Below are 15,131 nucleotides of genomic sequence, written 5' to 3'. Positions count from 1 at the left end.
CTGGCAGGCCACAACCATGCACCTCAGAGATGATGGGCATGGAGCTCCGATGTGCCATCTGATCCAACCAGCACGATATAGACAAAGCTTTAACTCAAACACTTCATTCAGGATACGGTCAAATGTCAAAATGGCACAAGGCAATTAAGCCTTTCTTCTGAAGTTTATAGGCCTGTGAAAATACTGTTGCGTAAACAAGACAAAAGACACTGCAATACTAAACTCCGCACATGCATTTTGTACATTCCTTAACGACACAATCTTTATAGAAAAAGCCCAAGTTTTTAATAACATCAGAGGATTACCAAACAGCATTTGACTGATCTGGGAAAACATGCAAAGTGAAAGCCTGCAACGACAAAGGAGGGTGATGAAATGACAGCCCGGTAAGATGAGACCAGGAGACAGAGGACGCGGCATTCATACCAGTACCGCTGCGGTCACCTTCAGCGCGTGAAAAATGCGCAAAATCACAAGACAGCCACAGAACTCGGTCCTCCGTAGCCCTGCAGCTCAACACCGATGCAGCGACAGAGAGAATGTCGCTAGAGTGAGTGAGTGCTCGGCGGACCGGACTGGCACCTATAAAAGGGCTGGGGAAGGAGTGGGGGATTTAGGGAGGGGGCAGCTTTGGGATTAGCTTTTTTGGCAAAAAAAAAAAAAAAAGTCCACAGCCCGAGGTGGAGGGGAGTGGCCAGACAGCGGTATAGGAGCAGCTTGGCCCCACGGTCGAATTCCACAGGTGCACCACGTGACCCCTGGGTCTCAGAGTGTGGCACGTGAGACAGGGCTCTGGGAAGCTCAGTGCCGCAGCGATCACATGGCGTAATGATGTCATCTTGCGCTGCCCTAACCCTTTGCCACAGCTCACTCTCTCTCACACTGGGCCCTGCTTTTTTTCTGCCGCACGCTTAAAACCACACTGCCACAGCTGGCGCCCAACCAGTGCCTCCCAGCCGCACAGGGACCCGACAGCGCCTCTCAGAGGTGGCAAGAGCCACTTTGAACCCTGTTGCGGTCGGACCCTGGTATGGTGTGAAAAGCGGTAAGTTGGACTCGGTAAGATTTGGCGGTCCCTGAACGAAAGGGCTGCCGGCTGCTGTGCATTGGAGCACTGACTGCCAGTCCTTGAGGAGGGGATTAAACAGCCCTGGTGTGTTTTCCCGTCCGGACTCACCTGATCTGGATTACCACCTTTCTGGAAGGAGTGGTGTGCTTGTACGCGTTTAGTCCAAGCCCCATGTGACTACCTCCTCCTCTTCCCCTCTTCTTTCCAGTGCCTGTCACATTCCCAGTTGTACACACACTCACATGGTCCCACAGTACAGCTTTGGGGAGGGGGAGCTTGCAAAAGTGGCCCGACTGTCTATCCCAGTGCTGCGCTTTGAGTGTTAGGTCATGGAAACGATTTTCACCGAGTTTCAGTACAAGGCCGAACCAATCAGAGCGGGTTTCAGCTTATAAAGCCCAGCTGGCAGGACCATGGGGAGGTCTGTGTGTCACCCCAGCACCCACGTGTCATTTAGTTCACGGATTCATGTTCACGATGGCAGGAGCCCCTAAACATGGACAACGACAGAGCGATAAAACGATAAAATATACACAATGCAGCTACTTAAGAGCTCAGTCTCTCTTGCTTCCTCAGACACCAGAACTGCCTGATCTCAACAGTCCAGAACATCCCTACAAAAACCTAAGCTGGCTGCTGAAATCAAACCATCTAAACCTTCTGATAGTTATGCATTTTCTTGATTTTTTTTTTCTTTAACGCTCACCTGCAGCTTTTCGTGGGTGGTGGCAGTTCAAATGTAATTAAGGCTTATTGGCCCCCTGGGGCCCCATTTGAGCGGATTACTGCACTCTGCTGGGAAAATGCATGACCTTTAAGCCTTGAACTTCAAAGCCCTTGTGAGTGTTGTCTGGGAATAGACAGTTACAGCACTGAAACGGCAAAGCCCACATCCAATACATACAGAGCATCGGAGGGGCAGGTTCTCATCCTACACCAAAGGTGGCACTCATGAGCAGGGTCCTGGTGTCAGTATCCAGTACCACAGGATATGTGGCAGATTACACTCTCTGGAAGGAGCCACATGCTGTGTCCCAAAATTCCCTGTAAGCTGTCGATCCACTCAGGCAGTAAGAGTAACATCAGACGAGTGCCTTAAGTGAATATTTACTGACTGCGATTGGACACACTCTCCGTTAGCCACATGGGGGCAGCACCTCATCTATACAGTGTGGCGCTGCATAATCACTACTCACCGGGGGCCAGATATGAACCCCCACCCCACCCCAGCAGCCTCAGCATCAAAGCCACAGCCTCGCTCCAGCAGATATCTGAAAGCAGAAGCCAAATCAAAGCCGACAAATCAGCCACACCAGGAGATCAGAAAGCTGACGGACCGTCAGTCCCCGTCTGGGGTCTGTCTGCAGTGGCAGAGGCGGCAAACCCTCACCAACAGCAGAACGACGGCAGAATCAAAAATGGCCATTGATGGGGTAGTTTTCACTCATCCTGTCTTGCTATCCATGACAGACACATGTATACAAGGTGAGCACACAGTCAATCAGGGGATCCCAAACCCATTGCACATAGTTCAAAGTAAGAGAAATCTGCAATTCAGCCCTTTGGTTAGTGACAAGTGTCATTTCCAGAAGGGACCAAAGTCCTTTTCCTCCTATTGTCCTTCTGGGAAGAGCAGCTCCCCATTGACATCCGGCCACTCGTGAACCTGGCTACAAAGGTCCCGCAAACCCCCTTACAGCAGCATTTTGCTTTTTCTACACTTTCCTGTTGGGTCTGCTGGTGCAGCAATACGGAGCATCTGGTTCTGGGCCAGATGTGTCACCAGGCATGAAGAGTTTGCCGAGATCACCAAAAGGGACTGCTTTTGGTTTGATACTGAAATTGCATCCTGTAAAATAGAGCAGAAACTGGCTGTACGGATGACATGTAGCTGTATAAGTCAATACCAGCTGAGAGCTCTGCAGCAAACAGGCATGTGGATTTACAAAGACCCACAAGTGACCCCATTAGCACCAAGATCTCTTCATGTCTTCCTTCATGCTCACTCTGAAATCAGCGACTCTGAAATCAGCCTGACCATCAACAATCAATGCACATTTCACAAAATAAAATGAATCCCTTTGCTGGAAAGTCTCAAATTTCGCACCCGGATACATGGTACATTCATATGGTTGAGGCTTTTTCCTCTAAAGACCCAAATCTTTGGCGTGAGTCTCCTTGACAGCAGACAGCTGAAGAGGAACTAACTACACGACAACAATACGCTGAACTCAACCTGACAACAAGTGAGCAATCTGAGCTTTGACCTGATTGTATTTCACTACCCAGAAGTGTCTCCTTACTGCTGTGCCCATAAGCATCCTGTTCACCAGAGTTCACAAGAGAGTCCTCGTGTGTCCTCCGGAGGCCTACCAACCACAAAGGCCCACCCAGGTATCCTTTACAATCTTCGAAAAACTCATCCACAAAAGCACTAAGCCTTGGTGTGTCGGCTGTTGGGGCGGACTGACTGGTGAACCAAGATAATTTTTTCCATCTGCAAGTTACAACGTTGATCAAAAGCAACGTGCGATGAATATGATCGACAAATTAAGCCCCGTATGGCGGGTGCTGAATGCAAACCGCTGTACATGAGCAGTAAGACGTCCTATGCTTCTAATCCCATAATAACATAAGCATAAGATTAAGAGCAGAGATGAAGGTGCTCAGTATGGAGCTCAGTCCACCTCAATCCCAGCATGCACCACGGCATAGAGGCACCTACCGTGTGAACAGCTTCCGCAGCTCCACTCCTCATCCCAGTTCTTTCTTGCCGCTGACCGTGGCAAAGTGTGACCTCCCCCAATAAAAAGCATACAGACTGAAACCCCACAGCGTCAACCGTCCTAAACATGGACATGAAGCTGAGGATCCCCCCCCACCCCCGTGAGAATCTTCCAGATGTAAATGATGGTTAAGCCCACCTGGACATGTTCCTCAAGCAGGGATGCACTGTTGGATTTGCTGAACATGTTAAGCCCAAAAACAAGGGGCCGCCCACACAGAGAGGCAGACAAACCCAGCAAATCGTTAGGAAGCCCGTCCAAGAAGCGAGAGCGTGCATGACCAGACTCTAATTGGGACTCCGTGCCACACACAGGATAATTAAGGGGCAATTCCTGGGAACAAGCAGAAGACAACACAACTGCCAGGACAGAATGAAGGTTTCCCAGGCTCAGACACTCCTGCACCCTGCTCGTCACCCCAGAGGACACACAGGTGCACCTGCTGTGAACGGTGTTTTGGGAAAGTCATGTTACAATCACAACAAATTATTAAGGGCTATTTAGAAGGAAACATGACACAATTAATCCAAAGTATATACAGAACTCATGTAGGCCTGCAGAGAGAAGGAACTTCTTACTTTTCATGAACACAGACAAAGAACTGCTACTAGCAAGATAATTCCTAAAGCTCAATTTGATAAGAATTCCAGGTCTATAAGATTCTAACAGGTTTGGATGCTGTTCAACCAAATAGTTACTTCAGCATTAGTTCAAATAAAAGAACTTGTGGCCATAGGTGGAAATTAGCGGGAGAACATTTCAAACTGGATTTAAGGAAGCACTTCTTTACACAGCGTGTAGTCAGAGTATGGAATAGTCTTCCTGATAATGTAATGCAAGCTGAATCCTTGGGTTCCTTTAAATCAGAGTTAGATAAGATATTAACAACTCTGAGCTATTAGTTAAGTTCTCCCCAAGCGAGCTTGATGGGCCGAATGGCCTCCTCTCGTTTGTATAGTTCTTATGTTCTTACTGTACTTGTGGCTGAGAGGCAAACTATCCTTAAAGAGTCTGATAAGCATAGACTGTTGTGTACCATCCTGGCACGGGTTTTGGGGGGGGGGGGGGGGGAACTGAAAGGCAGCTGCCACGAAAATAGAAAGATGTTCCCATTCCTGCACCCGTTATAAGTCCACGACTGCATGCAAGGTTCTGTTAGAACGTGAGGGAAAACCCATAAACATTTAGAGACGTAAGGGAAAGTGAAAAAATGACGCCCCAGTGTTCTTGGTTGGTAATTTGAATACAAACAGCAAATTCTGATGATGGAATAGTCAGGAATAGAATAGGGGTTTACTTTTGAATCACTAGGGTGATAAGGAAGTAACTGAATTAGCAGTGACCAGAGAAGTGACTGAGTCACCATTTGCTCTTGAGGGAGGTCCCTGTCCTGCCCCCTCCCTGTCTCAGAATCCTCACACCCCAGGAGGTCACCCCTTATACGCAAATTCACACACCACACCTACACACAGTACCCTGTCGCAGAGGATCTTGAGGGGTAGAGAACTGTCCTGACCTTGTGTTTGAGCTGCCTTTCAATACCCAGCACATGTCTACATTATATTACATTATATTATTTTGCTGTTCAATAAACCATTATCATGCTGAAACAAGATCTGCAAGTGCCTTCCTTATGGAAAAGAACAGTAAGAAAAGGGAGAATTGTCAATATCAGCAAAAGGCTGAAGAGAGGGCATTTTCACAGTTTAATGTGCACTTTGCATTCCTAAACATAAACAAACTGCTTCAGGAACCGAGCCAGATTTCTCCCTAAAATTAAGCAACACGCAGCATAAATCTTTTTAAATAACTCAACACTCAAAATAGCTCCAACAAGACCAATTCATCTCACGGTAAAAGTATTATTTTTGTAAATGCGGCAGATTTCCGGAGCACACAGAGATACAGGACGCAGTTGAGATACTACAGTGTAACTATGGCGCTAACTTGCAGCATGTGTCAAGTTCAGATGCTCTGTAATTTAACACATTTGATCCACAGCTCAGGACCTAAAATGAGCACAAAGGTCGTGTCAGTTGGGGGGAAACGAGGCAGCCGAAGTGAGCAGCCCAGAGTGGGACGGCCAGCTGTCCACCGGCAGCTGTCCATCCCTAATAACCCCTTTCAAGGGTCCATGGAGAGCAGCCAAAACACAGAGCTCCCGGCTCGCGGCCTTTTTCGCCGGAGAGACCCTGTAAACGTTCCTTTCACCGGGCGGACAAAAGGCACGGTGGCTGAACAGCTGAAGGTCTAATTAAAAAGCGGGGAGAGCACTTTGCACGACTCGGCACTGTGGCACAGAAGGACGGAACTCAAACCAGCAAAAACAAAACAGGTAAAAGGAGTCAGCCGTCGCCTGATCCCCTTCGGAATGCCAAGCCGCCCCGCCGGGCTGGCGGAAATCCACCGAGTCGGCGAGCCCACAACCCAGCATTTTTTCCAGTAGTAATTAAAGCTTGCTTGTTTTTCTGTGAATGACCCAGTCTAAACCAGACTAGGGCTGAAGGATGCAGTCACAAACGACCCTCCACTCCAGCCTGACAGGTATCTGCATTTCTGCGTCTACCACCACCTCCTCTAACCCAAGGGACAGGGTGTAATGTAGCGACCTGGCCTACAGGGGGAGTCAACCAGCAGATCCAACCAGTGCTATACCAGTAAAGGTAAGGTAAAGGCCAGGCTAGGCATCCTCAAGGTCTGCAGACCAAGTCAGCCTTCTTGAGAAAACCAGCATCACTAGGTGGTTATGCTTGCTCAGGGTGAAACTTGTTTCTTGATCTTCTGGGGGTGGGGGTGGGGTTGGAACAACCACAGTGTGGGGGAGCGTCAACAACACTGAACGAATTTGTAAATCCTCACAATTACGTCCGGGCCCTGTGGTCACGCTATTCTGGGATTGTTCCGGATTTTTCACTTCCTACCCACTAAGCATCCAGAACCATGGGCCCAGGTTTGGGGAACCGGAGCAGCACACCAAAGGAACCTCTACATTGCATTAATTTATCCCAACATTCTTATCCAAAGCGACTGAGAAAGAAGGGTTGGTTAAGGGTCGAGGGACAAATTGTGAAACCACCCCGCTGACCACAGGATTTTAACCAGCCAATTACAGGCACAGCAGTTGACCCACTGAGCCAAACACCACCCCAGCATAACTGTACCAAGTAACTTCCATAACACAAGGGTACGCTGACAGTGGAACAAAAACGTCTTTACTGACACTCTCTCACATACAGCCAGCTGCCGGCTGCCGGTCAACGCAACAGAACGTTCTTCCGAAGGTCAAAACCCTTTGTGGAAAATGTGACCTGGGAAGAATCGCACTTTGTGACATCAAACAGCAGGTTGTCGGTCACTGATGTTAAATGCCTCAGATGCCGGAACTCAGAGGAACCACCAACACTGCACCACCTAGAGGAATTCACTCAGACATCTGTGCAACAGCCATTGCTCAAATGGTTACATGCATTCACCGGTTCATGTTTCAACAGGAACTGCATGTTTCTGGAGCCTGGGAAGAGAGGACGTACTGAAGCCAAGGCAGGAGCCCAACCAACAGGAAAAGGCAATAACCATGTGCCTCAAGCAGAGTGATCAAGCATGGGCAGACATAAGGTGGTGTGGTAGCTAAGAACATAAAACCAATTAATCTCCTGTATGGTAAACAAAGAGAGGTGTACAATTATAGGTTTTCCAGCTGCCTTGGCAGAAACGACAAGTAGCCCATTACTATACACATATAGTTTACAAGCCCAGACATAACCCACAGCATGGACTCCTTCACTGACAGATGGTCCCCTCATACCTGGCTGGACCTTTCTGACGAGGGGGGGGATGTCACATCTAAACCTAGCTCTCCCTAAAAGGTGAGGGATATATATACTGCCCCCCACCGCTCCCCTGACTCACACTAGTGACTAGCCTAACAACTATCTGTAAATGAGGACGCCACGCAAATGCGCAATCATGTGACACTTTAACCCACGAGTGCTCCGTGTCTGACCGATCGGTGCCTAATGCAGCCAATCACGGCTCAGCTGGAGAGGAAAATCCTCCCCGAATGACAGACGTCTTTCGGGCCATTCACAAAACAGGACACGAGGAACGGTCCTCAGATTATCATTACCACAAAAATCAGCACTCTGTACAAAACACAACATGCTGTTAATTTATCATATGTCAGCTGAATGTTTGGCAGAAGGAGATAATCTCTTAATTTGGGTCCTATTAGAACGTGTTTTTCTACTATGTCCTGTTACCCCACAGTTTAAAAGCTTAAAAATAATATTGATACCTAGTGCCTGAAATCTGCCTCGGTAATGTTAATACTAGTGAAGAAACACACCCATAAGAACGACATCTTCAGCCATGACTTTAAATCACATTTCATACAAATGTTATTAAAATGCAAAACCATTTAAAGGTAAACACTCCCAGCGACATCATAACACCAGTCTCGTTTATACTCATTGTAAAAAACAGGCTGCATTAAAACAAACAGTAAAACAAACTGCACTTTAAAGACACTGTTCGGCTTTATTTTAAACTTATTAATAACACGTTTATCAGATGGTCTTCTTTAACAACTCTACCGTCCACCATTTATCTGGAGCCAATGATAGCGAAGGGAATCCCCGCGTCCGGGGCGGCGGCGACCTGCCTTTTGTCTGTCCGCTGAGCCGGCTCGGCAACGGCAGCAACCGGCAGGACCCCCGGACACGTTGCTCAGCCGCTTTGTTTCTGCGTTTCCGCCCAACTACCAAACGACACGTTGTATGCACGAGTCGCCAGTGTAGCGCAGCCGGCGTGGAGCCGGTTAAACAGCGGCGCCATCCTGAGGGAGCAGGAGGACGACCGGTATCCATGGAGCGTCGGTCTGAAGATCCAGAACCGAGCAGCCGACACCCAGTTATACCGTAAAATCAATATAGATATTAAAAATGCATCGGTGGCTCGGTTCCGCGCTCCAGTCAGGACCACCAAGAGGGGCTCTGGCGAAGGACGGACCGTTCGCTCCGCATCGAGCCATTATTACCCGCCATCTCTCCCTCTCTTTCCAGTAAAAAACAACTTGGGGCTGGCAGCGAGGTTTGCCTTCAACTTATTTAACGGTCGGTTTGCCTGATCTGGTCGGACCGATGGTGGGTGGCGGGTCCATGCCGATCCAAACCTTACCTGGAAGCGCCCTCTCCGTGTCTAACGGGGGTTCTAAGCCCCACACTGGGGCAGATCGGGGAAAACTACGTGCGCGTCCACAACCACGTGTTGCGACGTCCTTCTCAGGCTCCCCACTTCTGGGCGGGGATGTGCATTGTGCAACCCCGGGCTGCTACTTCTCCACGCCGTAGGGCGTTTATCCCCATGACCCCGAGCAGGAAAGGGGGTGTGCATTGTGCAGAGCCGGGTTGTTGCCTCTCCGTAGCGTGAGGCATTTATCCCCTCGAGCTCGAAGGGGGTATGTGCATTGTGCCTGCTGCCTTATTATGGCACGGAGTTCTTATCCTCATGCTCCCTCGCTGGAAGGGGGATATGCATTGTGCAGTGCCACGCTGCTGCCTCTCCAGGGTCCGTGTGCGGAGGGGCGGCGGAACGTATGAAGAGGCGCTTCGCGGAGAATATTAGCCGACTTCAGGCTGCCGCCCAGCTTGGTTTGTCACCCCAAAAGAGCTTCCACCCAAGCCGCTGAGATTTGTCTTTAACAAAAGATTAAATTTATAGTATACCGTTTGTCTGCTCCAGCTATGATAAAGGCGGACTGCAGATTATTCCTAACTTTCTTACGCGCCAGCAGTATCGGGCCTATCCGATGTGGCGTCCTGGTCGAGTATCACCGCCGTCCGAGGAAGAAGTGAAATTGTCTGTAATGTTGCCTATGACCAGCCCTGCATTCCAGAACAGCTAAGCTTGAATGTCTGTCATTATAGTCATCTTGAACGGGTGCATGTTAAATATATATAGCGCCAGGTGTAGCACAAAGAACCTGTCTTGCTTACTACAAGAAGACGTGAAACTAGGTGAATTTTTTAAATCACCATAATCTGAAGTCGCGTGCAGCGGTTGACTGAGCATGGGTCTATGTTTCGTACAATGTATAAGTGTGTCATACTGAGAAATCCAATTAACAAACGTAATCTTAAAGGTTTATATACAATATTTAACCTGGTATAAGTATATAATTTGTCCTGTGCCCTGAGTACCACCTAAATTGATGAAAATCTGCGGCAATCTCACAAACTGTCACTATAGTGCCCCCCAGTGTCCATATCGGACAATGACGCAGCACCTGAGATTTAACAGCACCGATAATGGCCTATTCAATAAAGATTTCAAACTGAGAGATGATTTGTGCTGCTGGCTCTATAAGTGGGCTCATCCAAACAAATGAAACGTAAAAGGGCACGTCTAGGTCCTTTATATTAAATGGGACTGATGGTTTTTTAAGAAATAAGATAAACTTTATTGGTCCCTGGGGCAAATACCAATTTTCACTATTAGGTTAAATTCAGTGAATTAAAATGCATTATGTAGCCTTATGTCACATGGAGTTAACCAGAATGCCCTGTAACCTTTGGATTAAATAAAGTTATGAAATGCAGCATTAATTTCTGTTTATTAAATACAGTATTCCTTCCCAATGTATTTAGTAGTAACAACAGTATAGATTCAACAGGGATAGGTTTCTGGGGCAGTTGGCTGCTTTGGCTTCTGTGAATGCAGATATGTCAGAAGCAAGCGTGTACGTTTTACTGGATCCAAGGTCAGTGGCATCATGCTGCTCTTCTGCCATCTTAAAGGCAGCCAGGGTTGGGCAGGTCACTGCCATCTGTGACAGGAATCCAGGACTTAGTCAGTTGACATACCTGTGTCTCAGCATAAACATTACATACCTGTTATCTGTCGGTCTAAATTAACCCCAAACTCAGCTAAGAATGTGACAGGGCTCAGCCACCAAACAGCATGGGTTCTTGCCACAGCTTCTGAGACCAGACTCATCTCGTTGAAAGTATCTCTTAGCTGGATTAATCAGCGAGTTTAGATTATGTGACACGAGGGAAATAGTCATTGTCTGAATGACCCACTCAATTTGCAAAGAGAGGAAAACTCTGGTCACACAAGAGGAACATGATCGTTTTCGTAGTATTAACTGGTAACTCCTCCCTAGTACTCCAATGCACGGCAAATCAAACATTTATTAATAAACATGAGAGATTCTATTGCAGGGCTTTACAGTGCAGTTAAAGCCCACGTTCAGGATGGTGTTCCTCATGGCTGCACCTTCCCCATGATGCCGGCTTCACAGGAGCGAGCCGGTCCTGGGGCAGGTGTCTCCAGCTGGGGCTCACGGCGCTTCTCTTCAACGTTGCCAGTTTCAATCGTTACATAAGGTGGTCTAGCTGTGAGACAAGTGACAGTCCTCCAAATTGTACAGGACTCCAGTCCCCGGGGAGAAGAACTGCCTGCTGGCATCTGATTCAGCAAATGCATGACTGATCAATAGGGCAGTGATCTGATAGATGAGGCTTGCAGATCCACGGCGGGCAGAATTATTACAGGCTGTCTGTCACTGCCTGATTTAAGCCCCCCTCTCAGTGCCCCCCACCTCACCCAATGTCCCTTACATTTAGCCCCTGATTATCTGATTGGAAAGGGGGGGCTCCAGTGAGGCTCAGGTTCTCAGGCCTTGCCCGCCTGTCCACCCCGCTTGCTGTCCAGCTCCTTCAGCCCTTCCTGAATGTTCTCCACCGCCTCGTTGTCACCGGCTGTCTTGGCCATCTCCAGTGCTTCCTGGTAGAGACGTGCTGACTCACTCACCTGACCTGGCAAGAGAACATGATTGGTTATGGATTGAAGTCTCTCACTTGATTGGTCCCCCACCCGTTTTAGAAACATACATCTGCTTTTCATATCGCCAGAATTACAGAACACAACTGACTCATTAAATGTTATTTTTTGGTCATGTGACAGAGTCGAGTTTTGCACCATAGCACCTCACCCTGGTGCAGCAGGATGCCCGCCATGTTTCCGAGCAGCACATGCTGCTCAGGGAATCCCGTCTCCTTGCCGAAGGCCACGGCATTCTTCACCTGGGCCAGTGCCTCCTCGTGGCGGCCCTGCATGTCCAGCACTGTGGCCAGATCATTCATCAGCACCAGGGTCTGCAAAGCACACAATGTCACAGTGCCCTCTACTGACAGCTGAGGGTACAGCAGGAGGAGATCCTGTTCCATGCCCGCACACACACTAAAGCAGGGGTGTCAAACTCCAGTCCTTTAGGGCCAGAGCCCTGCGCAATTTTGGGTTTCACCTCATTTAACACACCTGATTCAACTCCTTGTGCTAATTACCACACAGCTCTTGAGCGGAATCATTTGAATTTTGACTTTGACACTGATATCAGCTTTGGTACCTCAATATCAAACCCAAATGATTACAGTAGAACACTCCTATTTAAATATCATATTGCTTTGAAATAAACAGGCCTATTTATGAAATGCCTACTTATGCATTAAACCAACGACAATAGCCTATGATATAGTTTTATCAATGAAATAAGCAGCAGCCATTACAAAACCGAACACACAATATCGAAAATAAACGTTAGGTTTATATTATCTGAGCAGTATTTAGCTCAGCCTACTTTTCATCACTATGAACTCACTTGTAGGCTAAACATCACAGTGATACATCACAAACACACAGTAGCACTAAGACCACTGAAGTGTGCACACGTTCCTCTTCACATGCAGTTTATTAAAATAGGTAGGACCCAGAACACAGAGCAGAGTCCCCTGCAGACTGAGGGCCCCGTACCTGTGGGTGAGTGTCGCCCTGCTCTCGCCTGCAGATCTCGAGCGCACGCTGGTAATCGCTCCGTGCCTGGTCCAGCCGACGCATGGCAGTCAGATACCGGGCCCGCGAGTCCAGGCACAAGCCCAGAAGCAGCAGCGTGTCCTTCCGCTCCTCGTCTGCGGGGGGGGGGGGGGGGGGCACAGCAGAGCAGTGTACTCATGCACCCAGACTATTACCAGGACCGATTAGCACACAGCCGTTTGGCCGAGCAGCGATTCGGGTAGAACATCAATGAGAGACCATGCAAGCGGAAGAGAAGGAGCTTCCCCACAAGGACGCTGGATTTCAGACAGTGTGTGAAAAGTCAGTGTAAGTACCTAGATATCCGCTGAATCTCTTTGTTAGTGTTGGACACTTCAGGTCCAGCAAGTACAAATCCAGACCAGATTTTGTTTCTACCAACCAGCTAAGTACTCTGTGACTCTTTTGTACTGAACTAGTTGGTAGAAACAAAATCCTGGTCTGGATTTGTACTTCCTAGACCTGATATGCCCAACACTACTGTTAGCAACCTCTCTCATTATCCCCTGTTTAATAATCTTCAATTAATCAATAACGAAAGCTACCTGAGGGGTGTGGTCAGGTTATTACCTGTAAGACTGTCTGAGGAAAGCTCTTTATGCTTGTCAATCTTGGCCTCAAGGGACTCCACACAGAACTGGAAACCATGCTCTGCCAAGTCATGCCTGCAGGGGGCAATGCATACAGACGGACCAGCTGACAATATGAGCGCCTGGCTGCAGACGCAACCGGTCACTGCCCAAACTCACCGGTTCTGCGAGCCATAAATGCTGGCCAGCTTCAGACTCATCTCGACCACAGCGTTGTCGTCCTGCCCCCACAAAGAGAACATTGGGAGAATAGGGCGTCACACTGCGCGGCAGGGGGCAACATGGACCCCGGACAGATAGGCCATGTCACTCACCTCCGGGGTGCCCCCAGCCAGCAGGAAGCTCATGGCCGCTTTGAAGAGCTTCTCCGCCTGGGGGAAGGAAGAACACAAGCTCACTGCTCTGCCTCAGTGCCCATGGCTCATAATGCATCTCCGAGGGGGGCAACCAATGTACCTCGGGCAGCTGGCCTTGCACAAAAGCCAGGTTCGCCATCTGGATAGAGAGAAAGACGACATCACTGACACCTGGTCTCCCACCCACAATATCCAGAATGAGGCAATGGGGTAAAAACAAGCAATGCTGTGGTGATTTTATTTAAATCACCATCATATTTTACTATAGTGCATCCAACACAAGTTAATACCCAGGTATGACACAATATAGAGCAGGGAGGGCTCTTCAAATCTGGACCTCGATTCCAAATCCAGGCCTTGTTTTCAGTTCTCCCAGGTAGTTAGTTTAATAATTACTGATTCTGATTGGTCAGAGGCTTCACATCTGGCTCACAGGTAAAGGAATGCTGGAAAACCAGCAGTGCTCGGACCCTGAGGACCATGATTTGAATAATAGGGATATAGAGTATAAGTGCTATACAGTACCATTGTGTAGGTGTAGATGATAGCCTGAGTGTTGTGGCTCTGGTGGGCCAGCCGGATGGCTTGGTGCAGGGTCCTGCTGGCTGCCTGGAACTCCCCCTGGATGATGCTGAGCTGAGACACATAACACAATCAGTGTCAGACAGGGAGCAGAACACAGGGAACATCCTGCCTGCTCATCTAACAATCAGCCAACAAAACGCAACAGCAAACTGACTGTAAACCGGGACGGAGGACTCGCCAGTCACACATCAGCAAAGGGGCATCAGCTCCGGCTGACATACCTTGGAGCGCTTCAGGAGCATGATGATCTCATCTTCGGTCTTCTTAGCTTCATCTTCTACATCGTCAGTCTTGGAGAAGAGCGAGAAAGCTGCTTTTAAGCAGAGAAAAAGAGGAGACAGCAGGCGACCTCTGAGTAAACCCGATCTGTGCAATCGCCAGGCACTTCTGACATACCATGCATTAGACTCAAACCCCTTTTGGATCAGTACGGAACATGCAGCGAACCGCGTTTCTACATTTAAAGACAGGCAGCCGGCTCATCGGTCATTAAGATCCGGTCACCTTACCCAAAGCGCTCCACAGTAGTGAAGGTTGTCGGGATCCGGAGCCCCCAGAGTTCTTGGCGATACTGGGCAGCCGGAGCGGTTTGTCGCTCGCAGCGGACCTCGCCACTCCAGACCGGGACGTTGCTTCGCTAAAAGATAGCAGCCGACCGGCCGAAGCTCCCAAGATAGTACATCGGTTCCGTTTCTGGAAGAGCCTGGGAAGAGCGGAAAACGCTCGCTGCGCCATACGGGCCGCCATGACGCTCCAGCCGGCAAGGAGTACGTGGTGACGCCAAGCAATGGTGGCACGCCCCTGGCGTTTACGGGCGCGAGCCTACGCACGTTCATGCACATGTGTACGAGCGGTGTGACTAGGGTCCATTAAT

General features: G+C 48.8%; 2 protein-coding genes across 7 annotated transcripts in view; both read right to left on the bottom strand.

Annotated features, from left to right (window-relative positions):
* Positions 1-9,184, bottom strand: part of LOC111837195 (anion exchange protein 2) — a 42,204-nt gene extending 33,020 nt beyond the window's left edge. The window contains exon 1 of one of the 4 annotated variants that reach the window (XM_023799051.2): positions 9,031-9,184. The gene's annotated coding sequence lies outside the window, so the exon portion shown is untranslated. Of the gene's footprint in view, positions 1-426; positions 577-8,515; positions 8,938-9,030 lie in introns of those variants that run through there. The other 3 variants (XM_072711306.1, XM_023799050.2, XM_023799052.2) reach the window with 3 other exon arrangements.
* Positions 9,185-10,448: 1,264 nt separating this feature from the next.
* Positions 10,449-15,114, bottom strand: ttc19 (tetratricopeptide repeat domain 19). Of its 3 annotated transcripts, none has more exons than XM_023799055.2 (10): positions 14,767-15,114; positions 14,479-14,547; positions 14,198-14,308; positions 13,773-13,811; positions 13,631-13,687; positions 13,476-13,537; positions 13,297-13,391; positions 12,667-12,821; positions 11,849-12,011; positions 10,449-11,672 (listed from the first exon to the last, which is right to left on the bottom strand). In XM_023799055.2, exons 1-10 carry the CDS (start codon positions 15,097-15,099, stop codon positions 11,530-11,532), a joined length of 1,227 nt encoding a protein of 408 aa, XP_023654823.2. In that variant the 5' UTR covers positions 15,100-15,114; the 3' UTR covers positions 10,449-11,529. The 3 variants fall into 3 exon arrangements, with proteins under 3 accessions (XP_023654823.2, XP_023654824.1, XP_023654825.1); XM_023799056.2 differs by having other exon boundaries at positions 14,479-14,570; positions 14,767-15,057; XM_023799057.2 differs by having other exon boundaries at positions 14,479-14,567; positions 14,767-15,055.
* Between the last annotated feature and the right edge of the window lie 17 nt (positions 15,115-15,131).

This window comes from Paramormyrops kingsleyae, chromosome 4 (assembly GCF_048594095.1).
Source record: "Paramormyrops kingsleyae isolate MSU_618 chromosome 4, PKINGS_0.4, whole genome shotgun sequence".
NCBI lineage: Eukaryota > Metazoa > Chordata > Actinopteri > Osteoglossiformes > Mormyridae > Paramormyrops > Paramormyrops kingsleyae.
Note: the sequence above shows the minus strand (reverse complement) of the source record. Positions and strands in the feature narration are given on the sequence as shown.